Raw genomic sequence first — 23,014 nt, forward strand, 5'->3', positions numbered from 1 at the left:
GAGGATGTATGCATGCGTGGTAATGTGTAATACAGTGTATTTCGACATGTGCACTGTAAGAACAGAACCCCTAGGCCTGGTGTGATCGTGGCTAACATCTATAAGCCCAGGACAGAGCAAGGCTGCCAGCCTAGGCTAAGTGGTGAGCTCTAGGTCAGCCTGGGCCATAGTCATCCTTATCCCAACCGCAAGTTCCCTTCCCCCACATCAAGAAAGAATAGAGACACTTAAGATTTTTTAATTTTATTTAAATGAGTTCACATCAAACTCAGTAATCCAGTCTTACATATAATATAGTAAGAGAAAGGCAGAGCAAAAATCAAAGAGAATACAAGATGCATGAGTAACTCAATTTCTAAAACGTTAAAATTTAAATGCCAAGTTAATACTATTTAAGCTCTTTACACAGCTTGATCTTAGTGGGTAGAAAACTATTAAGACATGTAAATTACCAAATCCCAATCCACACATCTATTAGTAAAAGCCAGATTCTTTAAGGTATATTAAATTCTAGAAAGAAGGTCTAAGGTTGCTAAAAATACAAAAGCAACTATGGAATTTCGCAGATCAGCCTTGGGGTGAGGCTGCTTCTGCTGTGACCTCGGTTTCTTCTCGTGATTCCTGCTGGGCAGAGGGTTCTGAGCCTAAGGGAGGGCTTTCTTCTAGTTCAGCACTCTCCTGGCAGCTCTGCTTCCCAGGGGTACCCTCCCCCTCCTTGCTGGTACTAGCCCCGTCAGCCTGGTCCGGAGCTGCGCTCTCCACCTCTACCGCGGGTTCAGGAGCTGCGCTCTCCACCTCTACCGCGGGTTCCAGAGCTGCGCTCTCCTCCTCTACCGCGGGTTCCAGAGCTGCGCTCTCCACCTCTGCTGCAGGTTCAGGAGCTGCGCTCTCCTCCTCTACCGCGGGTTCAGGAGCTGCGCTCTCCTCCTCTGCTGCAGGTTCAGGAGCTGCGCTCTCCACCTCTGCTGCGGGTTCAGGGACTCCCTCAGTGGTCTCTCCTGGTGAAGCCTCGGTGATCTGCAGCTCAGGCTCCTCGCTCAATGCAGATGTCTCCACTAGGGCAGCCTCTGCAGGGACCTGTGGAGACTCTTCTGGAGGCCCAGCTGCGGCCTCTGGGACTTCCTCAGCATGTACCGATTCTGCTTCCTTTACAGAAATTTCTCCAGCCTCTGAACATGGTTTTTCAGCTTCTGCCACATGCTCCTTTTCGCCTTTAAAATTTGGTTCATTAACCAAAATATTAATGGAAAGAACATGGGAATAAAGTGGAGTAATGCAATCAATTTGTTTTACTTTAATTTGAAGGGAAACATTTTTGAGACATTTACTACAGCCTAGGTTAGCCATGAATCTGCTATGTAACCTGGGATGGCCTCGAACTCCTGATCCTCCAGCTTCATTTTGCAAGTAATGTGATTACCTTTACCCTCCAGAGCCGTGTTTCCTAGTGTCATAACAAAAAGTTAAAACGGGATGTCCGCATGGCCCTGAGGTGCGCACTTGTTAGTTCCAGCATTCCAGAGGTGGAGGTAAATAAATGTTTGTGAGTTCAGGACCATCCTGGCCTACACAGTGAGATTCTGTTAAAAAAAAAAATACCTACATAAAACAAAACAAAAACTCAAACAATAACAAAAAAAAACCCAAACCAAACCAAAACAACCTTCCCCCCAAACAAAACAAACAAAACCACAAAGCAAAACCTGACTCCTGAGCTGCTAATATCCCTGTTCCTAAATAGTGATCACAGTAATTGATACTAACATTATGGTTGAGATAGAAAAAAAGTATCATTTAAAGTAATTAGCTTGGGGCTTACAGAGGACCAGGATTTGCTGCCCAGCGCAGATGTGGTGGCTCACAAACCTCGGTAAATTCTGATCTCAGGGATCCCTCTTCTGACCTGACCGCAGGAGGGTGTGAGGTAGGGAGGTGGGGGAGGGGGTCAGGAGTGGGGTAGAGACAGCAGGAGAGGAGACACAGAGGATGGATGGGACACTATGACAACCAGGTATTCACATGCAGTATACTTATCTACATGCAGGCAACACATACACATAAAATAAAATAATCTTTAAAAAGTTAAAGTAAACTGTTTAAGGCAAGATGATGTTAGGGTGAAATTGTAAAGTTTCTGTTCCCACAGTGACCATTTTCCAGGCTCATGAACTCAAGATGCCTGACTGATTCAACTCATGTGAAGTATACTTTTGAGAACGACACAGGGGTGGTGCTTGCCAAAACTTAAAAAAAAAAAAAAAAAGCTTATAATTTAAAACCGTAATAGGGAAACGAGAGGCCAAACTGCTGAGACAGACACTAAAATTCTGTTTGCATGAACGGCTGTCTGAGCAGTGGAAATAATATTATCACAAAAAGGAATTAAAACCACCTCTCAGCGGTGCACATGGAAAACTCGCTCAGTTATCAAACGCGCTCATCTAAAACTAGCAACTCCAGGTTACTGCGGTCTTCCTTCCTGAGTGGACTCTTCCACATAGCCATTCTTGATTCAATTACTAAAAAAACAAAGAAGCCAGTGTGGTGGTGCCCGTCTGTAACCAGGCTCAAGAAGGAGGCAGGAGAACCACAGGTTTAGGCTCATCCTGCCTGCGCGATTCCTGAGACCTTGTCTCTAATAAATAAACAAAGTAAGAAATTCACTTTACCCGGAAGAGGCTGTACCTCTGCTTTCCTTTGTTCTTTCCCATCCGTTACATGTTCTGGATGTCTGACTGACTTGGATGTGACAGCCTTGTAAGTCTGAAAGAAAAGACGTGCTTAGCTTTCTTCAGCCCTCTCTAAGATTCATCGCGTTTAATTCTCTACGCAATCACCACTAGACGTTTCGAGAACAATTTCAGGGCAGCACAGAAGAGGAGGGAATCAATGCCTGCCCACTGCTTGAGCCAACCCCCCTTTTTAGAGACAGGACCCATCTCCATCAGGGACCTTTGTTGTCCTGGCACTTGGAATGCAGACCAGACTGACCTTGGACTCAGAGCACTCGGATTAAAGGCGTGAGCTATCGAGCCGGGCACATGAATTCTTTAATAGGTCTTTAAGCACTTACATAATATCCACCAGCGCTGACTGTCACGCCTACAACCAGGTAATAAATCATATTGGACCCAGATGTTCCCGGGAACTTGCTGGATGACACTCGGCGAAGAGATGCTAGGAAAACAAATTTAATCGTGGTCACCTTCACCACAGTACAGGCATCATAAAGAATACATTTTTTTAGGCATTTTCTTCTCGGTGAATTTGGAACCTATTAACACAGTGGATTTTCAGTTCAGCGAACACAGTGTTAGAGGCGGGAGTCAGGGTGAGGTAGTAATTCCACCCAACAGCCTCGGGTCTGATTTGAGGACTGCTTGTGGAGCTTGCCATCTTGATGTTAGGCATCAGGAAAGGGCAGATGTGGATGAGGAGAAATGACAGACAAACTAAACCAGGTTAACAGCCAAATGAGATGCAAAAGAAATACAGTCCTCCATATATATCCAAAACAGATATGATCAAAAATAATTACTTTTCTTTTTTCTGTTCTTTTTTCAGCTGTCCATTTGAGAAAGAAAGAAATGATTGCTTTAAAAATTAATTAAGCATAGGGGTTGAGGATTTAGCTCAGTGGTAGAGCGCTTGCCTAGCAAGTGCAAGGCCCTGTGTTCTGTCCTCAGCTGGGGGGGGGGGGGGTGTAGCAAAATAACAAAAAAATTAATTAAGCACACTTATACCTAAAGATAAAGTTTGCAGTTAAGGACAGGTAGAACACATGCTTAAAGTGCACTAGACCCTCAGCTTTTCGAGACGAGATCCCACTCCTGAGCTGAGGCCAGTCAAGCCCTTGGCCATTCTTGTCTCGGCCTCCTGAACACTGGGCTTACAGCTGCGGGGCCGGTTTCAGTGACGCTTTTGTTGGCTTACAAACAGATCTGTGACCTGGCTGTGCATTTCCTAGTCTCAGCTGCTTAGGAGTCTGTGACAGGAGGACGTCTGGAATCTGCCTGTATCCCATAATGAAAATCTCACTTCTTAAATTTTATCTAGCGTGTGTGGAGGTCAGAGGACAACTTATGGGAGTTAGTTTTCTCCTTCCACTGTGTGGGTCCTGGAGATAAGACTCTGGGTCATCAGGGTGGATGATGATGAGCTCCTGTATCTGCTGAGCCAACTCACTGACCCAAACAGCATTGCTAAAACAAACAACTCTCCCCCCAGACCCCACCCCACCTATGGTAGAATGTGTGTCTAATATGCAGGAGGCCTGAGTTCCATCCTCAGCACCAAAAATAAATAAATCAAACAAACCAAACCCAAACAAAACAAAACAAAACCCTCACAACCTTTTGACACTTATTTGATACAGGGTTTTGTTTATTTGTTTGTTTTGTTTTTTTAACTAATAGAAGTCAGACCCAGGGGTTCCTGCCTTCTGGGTAAGATACATCTCGAGTACTCCAGAAAGATCTTATTAAATAAGAAGAAATAAAGAAATTATCAGCAATGAGATGTAGTGGCCCAGGCCTTTAATCCCAGCATTTGGGAGGGAGAGGCAAGCAGATCTCTGGGTTCAAGGCCAGCCTGGTCTATAGGGGGAGTTTCAGGACAGCCAGGGCTACACAGAGAAACCAACCAAACCAAACCAAACCAAACAAACAAACAAACAAACAAAACAACAACAAAAAAAAAAAAAAGGAAAAAAGAGAAAACTTCAGGAATACAAGTACACTTAAAGACTATTTCAGCTGAGTTATTTAAAATAGCAATAAGAACTATTCCAATAGGAATTAATTAAATATATTTTAGTAGACTTATACAATGTGAGGATTAGGATTTACTTATATGAGAAAACATTTTATTGTTCTAGATGTATTTATTATTTTATGTGTCTGAGTGTTTTGCCTGCATGTATGTATATGCACCATGTGCATGCCTGGTGCCCTCGAAGGTCAAGGCGGGCCTCAGGCTCCCTGGTACTGGAGTTACAGAGCCATTTGTGGGTACTGGGAATTGAACCCAGATCCTCTGCAGGAGCAAGGAGTGTTCTGAACTGCTGAGAAAGGTCTACCACACGTTCTGTGAAACTCCATAACAATCCACCCTGTGGCAGAAGACCTCACATATAAGAGAAAAAGACCTGTAGTTGTTGCATATGCTGGTGCACACAGCAATGCCAGCACTTGGGAGGGTGAAGCAGAGGGATTAAGTGTTTCAGACCAGTCTGGGTAGCTACACCTTGTTTCCATAAAGCAAAAACAATAAAAATTTCTAAAACTAAGTAGACTAACCATAAACAATGATATTTACTGATTTTTATAAGTGATTTATTTATCATTTATTTATTAATGATAAGTGATTTTTATATTATATTTTGCCTTTCTGATACTTTCTCAATGAACTATTTTAAGCCTATTCATTAAAAAAGTTACATTTTTGGTTTTTGGAGACAGGGTTTTTGTGTGTAGCTTTGGTGCCTGTCCTGGATCTCACTCTGTAGACCAGGCTGGCCTGGAACTCACAGAGATCTACCTGGCTCTGCCTCCTGAGTGCTGGGGTTATAGGCATGTGCCACCACTGCCCGGCAAGAAGTTCTACAAAGTGAGTTCCAGGAACTGGGCAAAGCTACACAAGAGAAACCCTGTCTCCAAAAACCAAAAAAAAAAAAAAAAAAAAAAAAAAAAGTTAAAATGTGTCTTCCAAAAACAAACTGAAACAAACGTATTTTTTTTTTAACCAGAGTAGGAAGTATCAATAAGATATCAATCAATGCCCACAAAGGAAGACAAATTTATGATTCCAGTCAATGCGGGACTGCTGGCGCTGGCCTTTAATCTCAGAACTGGGAGGCAGAGGCAGGAGGATCTCTGAGTTCAAGGCCAGCCTGGTCCACAGAGAGAGTTCCAGGACAATCAGGGCTACACAGAGAAACTTGTCTCAGAAAATAAATAAACAATAAAGAACACAAACAAACAAAAGTAGAATTATGGCTGTGGCTGTAGCTCAACACTCATTGGAAGCAGGCTTGCCTAGTAAAATGTCGGGCCTTGGATTCCATCCTGAGCTCCATTAAAAAAGCCAAGTTGTTAGGACCCTTACACCCAGGACTTCTAACTGCAGTTTAGAATGTTAACACTGCCTTGATTTTGATGTGGGTAGGGGACAGTGGATGTAAAAGGTGTGGTGTGTGGTGTAGATGACAGACCTTAGAGGAGAAAGTGTCTGCAGCCAAGCCTGAAGACCTGGTTCAGTCCCTGGGACCCACTGACTCCTTCAAGCTGTCCTCTGAACCCATGCGGGCTCTGTGTGTGTGTGTGTGTGTGTGTGTGTGTGTGTGTGTGTGTGTGTGTGTGTGGTCACTGGACTCATCTTTCTCCTTTGCTGAACATCAGAACAGCCCCATTATCTTCGGTTTACATTAAACGGCTTCTCCCTACCTCACTAGTGATGAAAATTGCCATCTTAGGATGTACACAGAAAGAGGGAAGGCAGCTTAATACATGTGGGGGGACTTCAAAGCTGTGGAAACAAGTGGACAAACCAAACCAAATGACGCTGTGGCTCACGGAATTGTCTGCAGGCGTTTTTCTGTCTCTCTCGCTTAAATCCTCACTCTGGAAGCTGCCTCGGATGCCTCAGGGAGTCGGGTGAAGTAAGTTCAAGAGCTGTGCTTCAGAGAGTGATGGACCAGGGGCGGGGGTGAGGGGTGGGGGGCAGCTTGTTGGTGGTGGTGAGAGTCTGGAAAGGCAGCTCGGAGAGGAACTGCAAACCTGTCCAGATGCACGGCGCGACATCTATCAAGCAACTACTTTGTTCTAGGCGGCGTTACTCGGTGCTTTCTTCTTTAGAAAAATTTCAAGAGCCCTTTCCTCACGCATTCCCTAACCCAAAGGTGATGGAGCTGTGAGCTTCTCAGCAACGTCAGAAGAATGACCCGAGGCCACCCCCTTCGAAGGGATTCTCAGGGCCGAGAGATCCCGGGGTTCAGCGCCACCAGTGTTCACTGAACCGGACCGCGCCTGGAGCCCACCTGCTAGCGTGTGGACACCCCATGTCCACCTACCTATCCGTTTCTTTACCTCTTCTGGGAGCCTAGAGGTTCACTGAATAATCTAGGAGTGAGCCCGACCCTCTTTGAAGTGATTTTTCACTCCACATCTGTTACAACTCACAGCCACCGTGGACCTCACTTGAAAAAAATGAAGAAATATTACTTGGCGGAGATAAGCGCTGGAACCCAGGAAGTCTAATTTGGATTCAGAGGGTCAACCTGGAAAAGTTCCCTATTTGCAAAGTTTCCAAGAACTTCGGAGCGCTTGCCTGAGACCCTCCCTCGCTTCCTTCACCCCTGGCCCAGGCTTCTGTGACTGGGTGCTGGCGGGTTCGGGGCGCTGGTTCCAGCCTGGACCCACAGAGATGTGCGGGGCACTCACCGTCCTTCCCCAGTGGCGCCGGGCCGGGGGGCGCCCTCCGGGGCAGCGCCAGAGTCTTGGACACAGCCCTTCGGAGATACATCGCCCGACGCACAGGGATGCAGCCGCGAAGCTAGCAACCCAGGCTCAGGGGGCGGAGCCTCAGGAGCGCCCCGCCCCGGGGTGGGGTTTCAGACCCCGAGCCTCCCGGGTCCGGGGCACGCGGGGGGGGGGGGGGGGGTGCGTGGGGGTCTGAGTTAGTCGCCAGCATCTTGTCCCCTTAACCTGCTCTAGTAGTGCTTTTTTTTTTTTTTTTTGGCCGCACCCCGGGCAGCCGCTTACAGGTTGCATCTCAGAAGGGATAGGGGACTTAGAAGAGGCTGTTACGTGCCTGACCCGCTCTGTTTCATGGAGTAACTCTGCTCCGGAACACACTGGACACGCTTAGGGAATCGCACCAGTTTCAGGACTCCTTGTGCAGACGCGGTGTATCCTCCAGGTGGAAGGCCACTTTATCCCACCCACTGCGTTAGCTTTCCTAGGAAAAGGTAGCGGGTGAAACTTTACAAGCCACAGGCTTATGACTAAAGGCTGCGAAAGGTTTCCCCCTGGCGATGGCTGAGTTCTAAGCTAGCCACTGTTTCCGAGACCTTAAATACCAGGTCAAGTGCTTACCTAGCATGGGATGTAGCAGCTATAAAACCAGGCGTGCTGGAGCAAGCAGATAATCCCAGCACTCAGGAGGAGGAGGCAGGAGGATCAGGAGTTCAAGATCTTTGGCAACATAGCTAGGACACCGTAGGGTATGCGAGACTCTGTCTAAAAAACAAACAAAAACAAAACAAAAAACTAAGAGCATTAGGCTGAAACAAAACAAAACAAAACAAACAAAACCACTTACAGGACAATTAGGTAAAAGATACCCTGGAGTAGCAAGCGCTTTTGAACACCAAGCCCTCTCTCCCGTCAGAGTTGTGAATCTTGCTTTTACGTGACAGGGTTTCTCTGTGTAGCTCTGGCTGTCCTGGAACTCGTTCTGTAGACCAAGCTGGCCTCAAATGCAGAGATCCACCTGCCTCTGCCTGGAATTAAAGATGTGAGCCACCACCACTGGGGTCAGAGTTGTAAATGTTGCAGGACTGAGCAAAGTGGCTGAGGAGAGCTCTGAATCAGAGTAGATGTGAAATGTGCTCAGCCAGATGGAAGGGGCAGTGCTTGCTTGAAGCTCACGATTCCTCCGCACCCTTCAGTCTGGTATATGACAATGTTGGTTGTATCAGCCGAGCATGGCCATCCCAATTGGGAGAGACAGTACTGTGACAAAGTACACCTCCTCTAGACGCTTTTCCTAAAGGCTCAAGTCTCAGGGCAAAGGAATGTTCTCTTGCTCTTCCACTCTGAGAGCTTCGATGGGTTCTTTTCATATTTTAATGAGCTATTTTCAAAAACAAACAAAACAAAAACTCCAAAAACCCTTGCCCTTTGGTTGTCAAATTTGCTGAATTTTCCCGCTGGTTCCCCAGAACCCCTGTGCATTTTAAGGTCAGTTCTTGCTGTGGCTGACTGAAGGCTCAGATTCTTCACTGCCCTCGAGAGAATCCTTGACATTTTTCTGGTCTGTTCAGGAAAACATCTTGGGTCACAGATATATTGGCTTAACTCAGATGACCTCCAGCGAATCTTTGGTCGTTGACAAAGACACTAATTTTGAAAACATTGCAAGGGTCCAGTGCCAACAATAATTATTATTCTATGACTTAGGTGCTGGGTAATTTTAAAGTATTTCAGCTCCCTGTGTGATGGCGCACACTTTTAATTCCAGCTCTTGGGAGGGAGAGGCAAGGCATTTTTTCTTGTGAGTTCAAGCCCAGCTTGGTCTACATACTACATACCTAGACCCTGTCTCAAAAAGAAATGGGAAAAAAAATCATTTTTGAAAGAATGCCAGGCAGGCAGATGGGCAAGCCTTGGGCTGGCAAGCTTGATGACGTGAGTTGGATCCCTGCACTCATGATGGGAAGGAAAGGACTGACCCTGGGAGGTCATCTTCTGGTCTCCACATGCACATCCATGGCATGTGCACGCAAACACATACCCCCACCAAAACACATGTACTGCAGAAAAAGAATCATTTCCCAAACGGCTTAGTGGACAAGTGCATGTTGATCTTCCAGTTCCCAGAACCCATGTCGGGTATTTACAGTCTCTCCTGAACACACATACACACACATACACATTAAACAAAAGCTAACATCAGGTAGTTTACAATCTCTCCTGAACACACATGCACACACATAAACATTAAAAAAAAAAAAAAAAAAAAAAAGCTAACATCTGGGCTGGAGAGATGGCTCAGAGGTTAAGAGCAGTGGCTACTCTTCCAGAGGTCCTGAGTTCAACTCCCAGTAACCACATGGTGGCTCACAACCATCTGTAATTATACCTGGTGCCCTCTTCTGGCCTGCCTGCATACATGCAGGTAGAAAGAACACTTGTATATATAATAAAGAATTCTTAAAAAAAAAAAAAAAAAAAGCTAACATCAGGTAATTTACAGTCTCTCCCGAACACACACACACACACACACACACACACACACACACACACAGCAGCAGCAGCAGCCACAGGGGAGGGGGCTAGAAACAAGTGAAGAAATTTTGGGGAGGAGGAAACCATTTTTTTTGAGACCAGATGTCTGAAAGCACAGTTCGGGGGAGCCACGCCCTGCATTTTCTAGTTTTTGCTGTCTCCCAATGACCTTTGGCTTGTAGATGCCCATAATTATCACAGTGGGATCTGGGAGTGCAAGGCCAGCCTGGTCTACACAGGGAGTTCCAGGCCAGCCAGAATTAGAGCTACACAGTAAGAGAGTCTGTCTTTTAAAAAATCCTTTAGGGGTAGGGGATTTAGCTCAGTGGAAGAGCGTTTGCCTTGCAAGCGCAAGGCCCTGGGTTCGATCCTCAGCTAAAAAAAAAAAAAAAAAAATCCTTTGATCTAAGTTCTTTTGGGAATCTAGAATCAAAATGAAATGATTCTTGCTCCGCCCATCAGCCCTTGACTTGAGGTGTAAATCCTGGCACTATTTGCTTCTCCTTACCATGCGGGTGGGGTGGGGTGGGGTAGCTCTGAGCAATGATGCAGACACATAGTTAGCACAGCTAACATTAAGAGTTTTTTTTCTAGGTGGTGGCGGCGGCGGCGGCGGCGGCGGCGGCGGCGGCGGCCCACACCTTTAATCCCAGCACTTGGGAGGCAGAGCCAGGCGGATGGATCTCTGTGAGTTCAAAGCCAGCCTGGGCTACCGAGGTAGATCCAGGAAAGGCACAAAGCTACACAGAGAAACCCTGTCTCGAAATAGCGCCCCCCCACCCTGCCCCACCACACACAGTCCAGGTTATCAGGAAGGGCTCCTACTAGAGTTAAAATGGATATACTCAAGAGAGAGGTTCATACAAAGTAGGTGCAGACTCTATTGTTTTCTGGACTCTGTAGAGGTATGAGGTGTTTTGTTTTGTTTTGTGACAAGTGCTATTAATATGGAGTTGACTTTTGGGCCTCAATTTTTATGTGACAGCACCAGTTTCCTATAGGTGTATTAACAAATGAAGCAACCTGAAACACCACCCATTTATTAACTTGAAGCTTTGTGGGTGTGTCTCACTGGGCTTACATTCAACAAGAGCATTCACTTTTTTTCTTGACATTCCTTAGCTCTTAGCCTCCTTCTACTTCAAACCCAGGAAGGGTGCAGCTACAGGGGGCTTGAGTGGCAGGTGCAAGGCTCCAGATCTGTCACTCACACACTACAGGGAACACATACCCCAGCAATAGTGGGTTGGATTTCACAAGCCTCTTGTGAAGACCCTTGTGATGACTCTGGGCCCAACTGGATACTCCAGGGTAATTTCACCTGGAGTTGTCCTACTGGCAACCCTAATTCCAGCTGCAATTTTAACCCCCCCTTTGGCATGGAGTCTAACATATCCACGTGCTCCAGGGAGGACACGACTTTGTTGGACTTCCTTCCTGACAGACTGCCCTTCTGGTACTGCATTTGCATGAAATTGGTCTACAATCTCCCAAGTGTCCCCACTCTAGCAGGAATCCAAACCCATACAAGCTAGGTTACTATTATATTTGACTCTTCATAGCATCTGTGTAATTATTCTCAAAGACTATAGTTAAGAATTTTTCTTGTCCAGAGTGTCATGGAAAGACACTAGGCCATGCTTTTTCCAGCCCCCAAACACATGCAATACCAATTATAATAGACTTGACAGCAGAGATAATTTTAAACCATATCTAACTCTCTTCCCTTCTTAACATTTTCATGATACTTGTGATTAAACCCAGGGCTTCAAGAATGCTAGGCAAGGGTTTCATTACTGTGCTGTCTCCAGCTTTTGGAGACAGGATCTTGTGATGTAGTCTAGTTTCAAGGCCACCATGTAGCGCCCTCACCTGTACTCATTTTTAGTTTATTTCTACTATGTACGTGTGGTCCGTGGACAATCAGGTCAAATCAACTCTCTTCTACCTTTTTGAGGATTCTAGAGATCCTTGCTGGTTGTCAGGCCAGAAAGTCGTTTCCCCACTGAGACTCTTACAGCTTAGTCCCCTTCTTTAAAAACCTATGGTTTGCTGCTGCTGGTGATGGTGGTAGTGGTGGTGGAGGTGGCGGCGAGGACGAGCGCCTGTAATCCCAGCACTTAGGAGGCAGAGGCAGGAGATGTCTGTGAGTTCAAGGTCAGCCTGGTCTACAGAGAGTTCCAAGACAGCCAAGGCTACACAGAGAAACCCTGTCTCGGAAAAACAAAACAAAACCCCAACCAAACAACAACAAAACCCCAACAGACAAACCCTATAGCTTGCTGTAACTTGGATGAATGCCAGTGGAAAAACTCCACGGGGCCATAAACGTGAGTAGAAAGTCACTATGGGGCTGGATGGCCTGGCAGTTAGGAGCACTGACTGCTCTAGAGGGCTGGGGTTCGGTTCCCATCACCCACACGGAGGCTCACAAACATCTGTAAATCCAGTTCCAGGGGGTTTGGTGCCCTCTTCTGACCTTCCAGGGCACTAAGAGTGCAGATGGTGTGCACACACGTGCAGACAAACACTCTTCATTCACATTAAACAAACACCCAGTCATGTCAATAAAATCCATTCAAATTCAAGTAAATGGAGACAGAGGCAACTCTGATAACATGGTTTATCTTTACTATTTGACTTATCACCTCTTCATCAACAAACTATTACTTGGGCTCTCTTGTATTTTGAGTACTTTGGCATCTAAATATTTTGAAAAAGAGTTGACAAGGGCAGGGCACAATGGTGCTCTCAGGACAGATAGACAGGGGGGTCAGTTCAAGGCCAATTTGTACTACACAGTAAATTCTAGAACAGCCAGAAAGCCACAGTGAGACCCTGAATCAAAAGAAAAGAAAGAAAGAAAGAAAGAAAGAAAGAGGGAGGGAGGGAGGGAGAAAAAGAAGGAGGAGGAGGAGGAGGAGGAGGAGGAGGAGGAGGACAAGAGGAGAAGGAAGGAAGGAAGGAAGGAAGGAAGGAAGGAAGGAAAGGGACGAGAGGGGCCCAGCAGTTAGAAGCACTTGGTGCTTTTGCAGAGGACCCAAGTTCGGTTCCCAAGACCCTTGTTAACCACGCACAGCTCCAGCTTGGGCTTCTATGAGCACCGCACGTACATGGTACACTTACATATATATAAGCACTCACACAAACACAAAAAACCAAACAGTTAAAAGCTGAATGAGTCCACCAGCAGTGATTAGTAAATTCATCTCTACATGTGAAGAACATTAAGTATTTTTATTTGTTCAATAATGTAAAATGCACATGTTAACTGATACACATTCATATATAACTTTTCCCCTCATACCCATAACTCAACAGATGGGTGAATCCAGCGGAACGACCATGATCATCATCTGAAGCAGACCTACAAGGAAGAGGAAAAAATTCAATCCAATGCACTCATTGATCAGATAATGTTAAAATCGGACTTCTCGGGGCTGTTCTTCCAGAGGTCCTGAGTTCAATTCCCAGCAACCACATGGTGGCTCACAACCATCTTTAATGAGATCTGGTGCCCTCTTCTGGAGTGCATGAAGAACACTGTATTCAAAATAAATCTTAAAAAAAAAAAAAGTCAGACTTCTCTGAATAATTCACCTTAGAGCACCAGAAAAAAAAAAAATCTAGAAAACTTATCTATTAAATAGAATCAGTACTTGATTTTAAGTTTGTAACAAAAACATAGAAATGGACAAAGTGGCATTAATAGGAAAAAAGAGGCAAAAGATTTGGACAATAAACCCTAAAGTGTTACATTTGAGAATTCTTGAATATGTTTTGTAATCACTATGTTTATTATCTAGCAGATTTAATCCATGGAAACAAGTATTTTGTGTATGGTATGTATGCATGCTGATGCTGGGAGTCTCCGTCAATGGCTTTCCACCTTTTTCACTGAGGTAAGGTTTCTCAATTGACCCCAGAAGTTACCAGTGGCTAATTAGTCATCTTATTCTGGGGATCCTCTGCTCACCTTCAAAGTTTGGGAATTACAAGTGGTTGCCAAGCCAGCCTCTACAAGGGTTCTGGGGATCTGAGCTCTGCCTCTCATGCTTGTGTGGTAGTTCCTTTAACCACTGAGCTATCTCCCAGCCCAGAGGCTAAGGGGTTTTAATGAGGGATTTTTTACTTTATAAAGGGTAAAGGATTTCTTCCAAATAATTTTCAGAAATAAAGCATATACATTACATATACTTGTGTAATATACATATTATATGCATGTCTGTGTGTGTGACACATGCGCGCACACACATACAAGTCTTCTCTCTCTTAAATTAGAGCATGTAAAATATCTCATTAATATTAGGCTTTATCTGAATTCCTCAATTGGATGCTAGCTATAGTGGCAATCGTAATGAAATGACTAAGCAGAAAAAGAATTCAGAATCCACCACTTTTATACATTCATTCATTCTATACATTCATTCATTCTGCAACATTACACTCCTAGATTGGCTGGGTATTCAGTGCACTGTTGAGAACATAACATTAATATAATAGATGAGAGTTCTGCCATTACAGAATTCACACTTAGGTACAAGACATGGCAAACTCATACAAATTATGCCAATTTGTCCTCAGTGCTTTGAACACAATGTGGAAAGTACTCGTAAAGAAGGTATGATTTAGGGTGACTTTTGGTTTTACTGTTTTTTCCTTCTTTCTCTCTTTGGGACTGGGTTTTGCTGTGCAGACCAGGCTAGCCTCAGACTATCTCCTTGCCACAATCTCTACAGTATTGGCATTATAGTACGTATGACCTTATCCAGCACTGAGTTACGCTGCAGGCCAGGAGTGCTGGCCTGCTCCTTAAATCCCAGCACTTAGGAGGCACAGGTAGGGGCAGGTGGATCCTGTCTACATAGAGACCTCAAGGATATACAGTAAGACCCCATCTCTCTCTTTTTTGAGACAAGGTCTCTCTACTTAGCCCTGGATATCCCAGAACTCACTATGTAGGCCAGGCTAGGCGCATAGAGATCTTCCTACCTCTCTGTCACCCTAATGCTGGCACTAAAAAAGGCATGCCCAGTGGTGAGACCCCGTCACAGCCACAAACAGATAAATTAGCTTACATAATCTATCTACTCTAGAAACATACTTACTATATTAACATTGCCAAAGTTTATTCCAATCCATTTCTTCTTTTATACTCCAAAACGTCTTCATTATGTTGTTGGATGAGCTACAATTAATGGTTAAAAGTAGAAATGTAATCTTCCTGGTGGCTTAAAGAGGAGGAAACCAAGTAAAGATCCTTAGGTTTCATAAAAGAAATAGGGTAGATTAAAACAATTACTATTTTACTAGAAATAAAAAGCTAAGAAATTCAAATTCAAAAATCATTAGTGGAGTAGATTTCTTGACCACAACCTGACATTAAATTTGAGAATGATACAATGGGAGTCATATGATGACAGAGAATTATAAAATAATGACACTCTAGTTGTCAAATGTGTCAGAGTATACCTGTATGTGTGTCTATGTATAGTTGTCTTTGTTTGTATATGCTCCTGTAGAGGGCATAGGTCCACTTTATCGGACTGTGCAGGATGTATTTCCAAGCTTTGAGGCCTGACACTGTGAGTGAATGACCCACCCCATCCCTCATGTCTCTGTGTGTTAACTAGAAGTCAGAGAACAGCTACTTTCTCAGAGCCGCTGTCTGATAGACGTATGTAACTGAAACAATGATTGATACACGATGACATTCATGGGACTCAGACCTAATTTCAATCCTTACTGCTCTCGGCAGCTATTGAGCCTTCCATCAGGAAAAATTTTCAAGAATGAGTACGAGACTGGGGCTGTGGGCATGGCTTTGCAGTTAAGAGCATGTACTGCTAACAAAGCACCCAAGCTTGGTTTCCAGGACCAACAATAGCCAGCTCACAAATGTCTGCAACTCCAGCTCCAGGGGATCCAATGGGTAGGCTACTCACATAAACCCACAGGAAAACCGAGGTGCCCAAGGCCAGCCCAACTTTCGGCCAGTTAGGTTTGGCATTTTCCGGCTCCCGGACATAGAACTTGGACCGTGTTGAAGCTGAAAAAGGAGAGAGAATGTATACCTTATTGACTTGCAGCGAGGAAAACTTAACATTTACTAGTGTACGTACTATTGCAAGAAACTCTCTTCTGAGATGGGGTTCTTGTAGACCACGCTGATCGCCTGTCTCCGCCTCCCCAGGGTTGGGATTCCAGGCGAGCCCCACCATTCCTGGCTTTTAAAATTGTCGTTTATACTCTGTCTGCCCGCCCCAATCTAAACAGTCAAGGGATCATAGTCCAGAGAACTGAGGTAACTCGTCCGGGGCCACCAGCAGAGCCACGCGGCCGTCCTTGGGACTCAGGACACCTTCCAAGCCTCGTTAAGGTGTCTCCGGCCCTCATAGGCTCGGGAGGGGGAAGATAAGAGCCAGTCCCCGTTTGTTATTTCCTGGGCACATTTGTAGAGCCGGGGGTATAAAGACCCGAAATCCACTCGGAGGCCAAGTGGTAGTTTGGAGGCGGGCGGACGGCCGATGATGCGGAGTGGGGACCTCGGACCGCGGCCGGTGAAGGTCACTGCAGGACGGCCTGCGCCGCACCCTCCTCCTCCTACGGAGGTTCCAGGAAGACTCGTGCTGAGGGGGAGTAGGCCGAGGGCCGAAAGGGCCTGAAGAGACACTCACAGCAGCTCGGCAGCCGGGCAGGGGCCAGCAGCCGAGAGAACGGGCGCAGGACCGAGGACGGCGCCATCTTGCCCCACAGGCTCCGCCTCTTCTCGGCGTGCGCGTCTCGTCGGGCGGGCACCGCCTTCTCCCTGCGCGCGCATCTCCGGCAGGGGCGGCGGACCGCAGCGCCTCCTGGCAGCAGAAGCGGGACTCGCAGGTGCGCCCGAGTCCCAGCTTCAGGACAAGGTTTCCTAGAACCCGGATTCTGGGGTCTGTCTGTAAAACAAGGGTGAAAGGGTGAAAGCAGTTTGTCCACTCCCAGGGAAGTGTTTTGCTGAAGAATAAAATTGGGGTTAATTAAGTGTTTCAGGGACAGTGAGTTAATTTATGGTGAGGTTTACTATTTTATCACTACATTGGCTACAGGACGTGCTGTGATTATTAGCATCAATTAACAGATGGTCTCAAAGACAAACTTGTCGACTAAGGGAACTTAATATTTGCAAAGACCTCTTAACAGTTCCTAAAATCTATTTATATTCAAGATTACTTGACTCTCAAGATCTGTTATTCACTAGGGAAGGAATACAGGGCTTCCTATATCCTAGTCAAGTGCCCTACCACTGAGCTACATAACCCCACATTGCTTTTTCACTTTTTGAGATAGGGTCTCACTAAGTTGCCCAGGTGGCCATGAGCTTGATCCTCCTGCCTCAGCCTCTTGAGAAGCTGGAATTATAAGATCAGCCCTGATAGAATTCCTTTTTTTTTTTTTTTAAAGATTTATTTATTTATTATTTTTTATTTTTGGAACTGAGGATCGAACCCAGGGCCTTGTGCTTGCTAGGCAAGAGCTCTACCACTGAGCTAAATCCCCAACCCCTATTTATTCTGTACACAGCATGTATGACCAGAAGAGGGTATCAGATCTCATTACAGATGGTTGTGAGCCACCATGTGGCTGCTGGGAATTGAACTTATGACCTCTGGAAGAACAGTCAGTGCTCTTAACCTCTGAGCCATCTCTCCAGCTCCCTGATGGAATTCTTGTAGTTGTTACATGAAAGACTCTGACTGGTTCAGGAAGGGCATCCAGACGGCAAAGGGAACCAGTGTGTGATTCTCAGACTCCAGATATAGTGGTCCTGTTAGCCCACCTAACAAGGTGGGACTGCACATGTGTCCATGCAGAACAGGACCCAAGCTGTCATGGCTCAGGTAGCAGTTGTGTCCACCACATCTCAATACTATGATAGTTGTTCCTTAATCTTTACCACAGTTTTACATCTGTAGCATAAAACCTATCCTGTAGGGTTGTTGGAAGCTTAGGAATTATCTGGGAGTAGCAAATACCCTGTTGGTCTATGCAAGACTTTGTACTAATTGGTTGTTCTGTTTTTTAATGTTTCCTTTATAGTTTGTGTGTGTAGGCTCACATTGTGACATGTATATGTGTACAGGGGCTTGGACGGTGACAGTGAAGGTCAGAGCCATTGGATCACCCTGGCGGATCAGCTGCTTTAAACGTTTTCCTTTTTATGTCTGTGTTTGTGCCTGTTTGTCAAGTGCTTGACAGTAACTGCAAACATCCGGGGCTAGAAGAGGGTGCTGGATTCCCTCAGGGTCTGTACTTCCAGGCAGCTCTGGGTTGTCCAGTGGGCTCTGGGTGCTAGGAAACAAACCCGGGTCCTCTGCAAGAGCATCAAGAACTCTTCCTTGCTGAGCCATCTCTCCAATCCATCATCAGCTGGTTTTTATGTTGCAGAATTGACTGAGATTCTGTTTCACTGGATTCTTAATTCTACCTGGTGTTCAAAGACCATGTTCTTAAAAAGTATAGGTAGCCAGGCAGTGGTGGCTCACTCCTTTAATCCTCCACTTCGGGAGGCAGAGCCAGGTGGATCTCTGTGACTTCAAGGCCAGCCTGATCTACAGAGCGAGATCCAGAACAGGCACCAAAACTACATGGAGAGACCCTGTCTTGAAAAAACAAGTGAGTAAATAAAGAAATAAAATTTGAAAAAGTAGAAGTAACAGATAATACATTCTTTTTACATTGTAAAGATTTTATTATTTTTAATTCTGTGTGCATATGGTGGTGTGGTAGACTAATGAAGCTGGCTTGGAGATCAGAAGAGAGCATTGCATTCTTTGGAGCTGGAGTTCTAAGTGTCTGTGAGCCAACTGAAGTGGGTGCTGGGAACCAAGCCCAGGTCTTTGTTGGGTATGTATGCTCTTACAGTTGAGCCGTCTCTCCAGCCTGAAACCTACCTTAAAAGTCATCTGTTAAAACCTGAAGCTGTTTAGGTCCACTTCAATAACAAAATAAGTATTAGGATTTTTCTATGTTATTTTAGCAATATTATTTTAAAATCTTTTTATTAGAACAAAAAGTCATTAACAGAGTGTGGTGGCTCATGTCTAATCCCAGCTCTTGGTAAGCTGAGGCAGGAGAGCCTTAATTTTGAGAGTAGTTTGAGTTTCAAAGAGTCCCACACCAGCCTGGGCTAGTATAAGAAACCCTCTTAGAAAAGAAGGAAAAAAGGTGGGAGCAGAAAGTTAACCCCGAGGAAAGGCACTTCCTGTTAGGCCTCAAGACTTCGGCTTAATTGCCACGTCCCATTTGCTGGAAGGAGAGGACAGCCTTCTTCTAGTTTTCTTCTGACCTCCAGATGGGTGCTCCAACAAGCACACATGTGTGCACAAATATCCATCCACTCACACTAACTACATAAGACATGTATTAAAAAAGAGCAAGAGGGGAAAAGATAATACCGACGAAAGGTAAAATAACTATATTGTGCTTGTGGCTCACTTTAAAACACAAATGGTGGTTAAACATATTACTAAAAGTGTGAGTTACTTCGGTTTGTAACCTAGTTTGAGCCTCCTGGACTCATGCTCAAGTAAGCAAACCAGCCTACTAATGCGCTGAGTCAGTCGCTGGCTCTCAACTTCCTGGCTTCTGGTCCACTCAGCAAACCGTCAGTTGTATACTCTTTCTACACCACGCCGCCAGAGCTTGTCCTGACACAGCTTTTGCGAGCCCTCGACAAGTTGAAACAGAAGCCATGGTTTGTCAGAGTGTGCAGAGCCAGTAAGCGTATCACTGACTTCAGGATCTACACTGGGAAAGTCCATTTTGTGCCTTTTCGGAAAGCTGATCCCTGTGTCCTTTTACTGGTGTATAATTTGGGAAGCAATGAAGTGTGGGTATACCATTCTCAGCATATTGGAGCTCACTGGACCCCTATAGTTGGAGGAGGCAGCTGTAGATGAAACTCATTTTGAAAAGAACCCAGCCAAGAGCTAACAGCTATTATAGTTTGGTAGATGTCTTTTTAAACATCCATTTATACCATGTTCTGAGTTTAAATGCTGAAAACCTTATCTGTGACCTAGGTGAAGGGCAATTTGAGTTAGCAGCTAGAAAACAAGTTTTAGCCCTGGATTTTCCCATGAAGAAACATCTTATTTGACTGATATGTCCAAGGGAGAGGGTAAAGAACAAGAATTGAAAGAAGAAAAAAACCTAAAAACCACAGATATTTAAGTTCATAGATCAAATTCAGGACCTGAAGGATGGCTTCTTATGTACATACGTTTTTATTAAACATCCTAAAATGTGACTATTTGTTGTTTTGTTAAGTGTGGGTGATAGGCTTTTTTAATGTCACTTTTCTATCAAATGCAAGTACAGACTGGCCTCTAGTCTCTCATTCAAGACAGTTTTCCTAAGTGCTGGGCTTATCACGATCTTGAAGTCCTTCTGCCTTAGTCTCCCCGGTACTGAGATTACATGTGTACACCATTAGACCCAGCTGGAGGAAACCCTTTAACCACAATGACGGGGAAGCTGCAAGGTCCTCAGCAGCTGCAGTGCTATACAGACTTGGCTGTGACTTCCTGGAAATACAAGGAGCACTCAAAGCACAGCTCCAGTTCACTTTCTATTTGTCACGTAGTGTGATCAGAGTCCACGGTTTATTACTGAGTTCAGGCGATCATGTCATTGACTATGGTCAGACTATTATCTGTAGGTGCATTTTAACTCAGAAATGAATCAGGGTTGCAACCAGGCCAGTATTCACTGAACCTTAAAAACTGCTGTTTGGGCCTGGAGAGATGGTTGAGCAGCTAAGAGAACTGACTGCTCTTCCAGAGGACCTGGGTGGCTTTCAATTACTTCACTCCAGCTTCAAGGTATCTGACACTCTCTTCTGACCTCTATGGGTACTAGTATCTGCGTGCGCATGCGCACGCCACACACACACACACACACACACACACACACACACACACACATAAACATTAAAGTTTTTTGAGACAGAGTTTCTCTGTGTGGTTTTGGTGCTGGTCCTGGATCTCGCTCTGTAGACCAGGCTGGCCTAGAACTCAGAGATCCGCCTGCCTCTGCCTCCCTGGTGCTGGGATTAAAGGTGTGCCCACTGGGCCTGGCAACATCAAGATTTTCATAAAAAACAAATGAAAGCTCCCCGCCCTACCCCGCTGCTCAGACTTGGATGGGGTACTATGTCTGCAAGCTCAGCATCTGGGAAGCAGAGAAGGAGGAAGTGAGTTCAGGGTAAGCCTGGGCTACTTAGCAAGACCAACAAACAAGCAAAATTGCTATTTAGTGAGAAGAGGGGATTAACAGTAGTAGAGGGAGACAAGAGAGGAAAAAGGTATGTATGTAAGATTGCAATATGTTATGTACATATATGAAAAATGACAGGAACCATTATTGTGTATAATTAACATGCTAAGAAAACATTACAATTTTTAAAATTATGTGTAGAATCTCAAAAACAGGAGTTGGTATCGAGTGCTGTGGGTGTAGCCCACTCAATGGTAGAAGCGTTTGTCTGGCAGGCAGGAGGCACCACGTTAGAGCTCCAACAGCATACACTCGCAGAAAAGCTATTTACTTGTGTCTTTGTATGTGTTGGAATTTCTTTTATTTTGTCTGTATGAGCGTTTTGTCTGCATGTATGCATGTGCACCCTGTGCACACCTGCTGCCTTCAGAGGTGCTGGGGGCCCAACCCAGGTCCTCTGCAAGAGCAACAGGGCTCTTACTCAATGAGCCATTTCTCCTGCCCCATCCCTTCCCTTATTATTTATGTGTGTCAACATGGAGGGCAGAGTACTACTTTGTGGAGCCCTTTTCTTTTTGTCTTTATGTGATTTCTGGAATCAAATTCAGGTTGCCAGGCTTGCATAGTAAGGGCCTTTGCCCACTGTGCCATCTCACCGACCTAATGTTCCTAAATTTACAGAGATTACAGTATTCAAGGAGACCCTAGGGTTTGCTATAATCCTTCTCTTTTTGGTTTTCCAAGACAGGGTTTCTCTGTGTAGCTCTGGCTGTCCTGGAACTCATTCTGTAGACCAGGGAAGTTAAAGAACAATTTGAAAATTACAAAGTATCTGTTAAAAAAAAAAAAAAAAGACTCAAAAAAGGCAAACTCCCGCACATCTTTATGATTCATGATGCACAGACTACTACAAGGCCTGCACGAGATAACCAAGGATAAAATGACTCTTGTGACTCAATAGCATGTCACTTTGTAAAGGTTTTATTGTCAACTGTTATGAACTGTCGGCAGGTGGAAGGGATCGTCTCCACTCACAGGTCTGATCTTGCTCAGTGCGTTCGGCCTCTAAGGTTTGAGGATTTCTGGCAACAGGCAGTTCGACAGTTACAATCCTAAGCACAAGCTAGAAGCCAACTCCAGGAGTTTCGACCCTCAACTCCACTTCATCAAGGTGACTCACAGAGCCTGTTCCTCAACCCTGCATTATATGACTTCAACCTTCAGAGGCTCCTTTGGCAGTACAAATATGCCACTTCGGATCTGGCTAACGACCTATCCGGGCTATCTTAACCACAGTCAACAAAATTACAGATGCCCTAGCCAGCCAAGCCCATTTCATAGGTCAAGCTCTTCGACGCTTTTCAAAGACGCTTAAGCCCTCACCTCTTCGGATCGGTTCACAAGTCCCCACGGAGGCGAAGGTTTTCTCATCTTACCCTTCGCCTCTGCTCACAATTTAGGCACCTGGACCTTGAACGACTACACACATCTCTTCTCAACACACCGCCACCAGCATTTTGGCACTCGCTGCTCAAGCTACGATTACACCACGCGGGCGAGTCTACCCCAATGAGTGAAAGGCCGGTCTAGCGAGAAGGAGCAGAAAGGCTGTTTGCGGCGAGGCGGCGGCGGCAGCGCCGTTGGCGGCCCTCCCCAGGCGCTCGGCACTGGAAGGACCGGCAGAGCCAACCCAGACTCGGCGGTTCCGCGGGCCGCGCCGGCCTCCGCGTTCCCGGCAGGCTCCGGTGCAG

At 45.5% G+C, this 23,014-nt stretch overlaps 2 protein-coding genes across 2 annotated transcripts; both read right to left on the bottom strand.

Moving 5' to 3' along the window:
- Positions 1 to 227: 227 nt before the first annotated feature.
- LOC118585911 (mitochondria localized glutamic acid rich protein) lies at positions 228 to 7,564 on the bottom strand. Its single transcript, XM_036190903.1, has 4 exons — positions 7,440 to 7,564; positions 3,074 to 3,177; positions 2,670 to 2,763; positions 228 to 1,211 (listed from the first exon to the last, which is right to left on the bottom strand). The coding sequence occupies exons 1-4, from the start codon at positions 7,519 to 7,521 to the stop codon at positions 568 to 570; spliced, it is 924 nt and encodes a 307-aa protein (XP_036046796.1). The 5' UTR covers positions 7,522 to 7,564; the 3' UTR covers positions 228 to 567.
- Positions 7,565 to 13,219: 5,655 nt separating this feature from the next.
- Ndufc1 (NADH:ubiquinone oxidoreductase subunit C1) lies at positions 13,220 to 22,985 on the bottom strand. The gene is made up of 5 exons (XM_036189648.1): positions 22,647 to 22,985; positions 16,685 to 16,942; positions 15,953 to 16,056; positions 15,116 to 15,195; positions 13,220 to 13,374 (listed from the first exon to the last, which is right to left on the bottom strand). Exons 2-4 carry the CDS (start codon positions 16,749 to 16,751, stop codon positions 15,136 to 15,138), a joined length of 231 nt encoding a protein of 76 aa, XP_036045541.1. The 5' UTR covers positions 16,752 to 16,942; positions 22,647 to 22,985; the 3' UTR covers positions 13,220 to 13,374; positions 15,116 to 15,135.
- Positions 22,986 to 23,014: the final 29 nt, after the last annotated feature.

The sequence above is a fragment of the Onychomys torridus genome, chromosome 6 (assembly GCF_903995425.1).
Source record: "Onychomys torridus chromosome 6, mOncTor1.1, whole genome shotgun sequence".
Lineage (NCBI taxonomy): Eukaryota > Metazoa > Chordata > Mammalia > Rodentia > Cricetidae > Onychomys > Onychomys torridus.

Excerpts from the sequence above, each read along its gene's own strand:
- LOC118585911 (XM_036190903.1), bottom strand. The coding sequence starts at position 7,521 with ATGTATCTCCGAAGGGCTGTGTCCAAGACTCTGGCGCTGCCCCGGAGG. Across the intron at positions 3,178-7,439 it reads GGCGCCACTGGGGAAGGACG|CATCTCTTCGCCGAGTGTCA; the intron begins GTGAGTGCCCCG and ends TTGTTTTCCTAG. Across the intron at positions 2,764-3,073 it reads TCAGCGCTGGTGGATATTAT|ACTTACAAGGCTGTCACATC; the intron begins GTAAGTGCTTAA and ends CTTTTCTTTCAG.
- Ndufc1 (XM_036189648.1), bottom strand. The coding sequence starts at position 16,751 with ATGGCGCCGTCCTCGGTCCTGCGCCCGTTCTCTCGGCTGCTGGCCCCT. Across the intron at positions 16,057-16,684 it reads TGCCCGGCTGCCGAGCTGCT|CTTCAACACGGTCCAAGTTC; the intron begins GTGAGTGTCTCT and ends CTCCTTTTTCAG. Across the intron at positions 15,196-15,952 it reads CGGTTTTCCTGTGGGTTTAT|CTCATCCAACAACATAATGA; the intron begins GTGAGTAGCCTA and ends CATTAATTGTAG.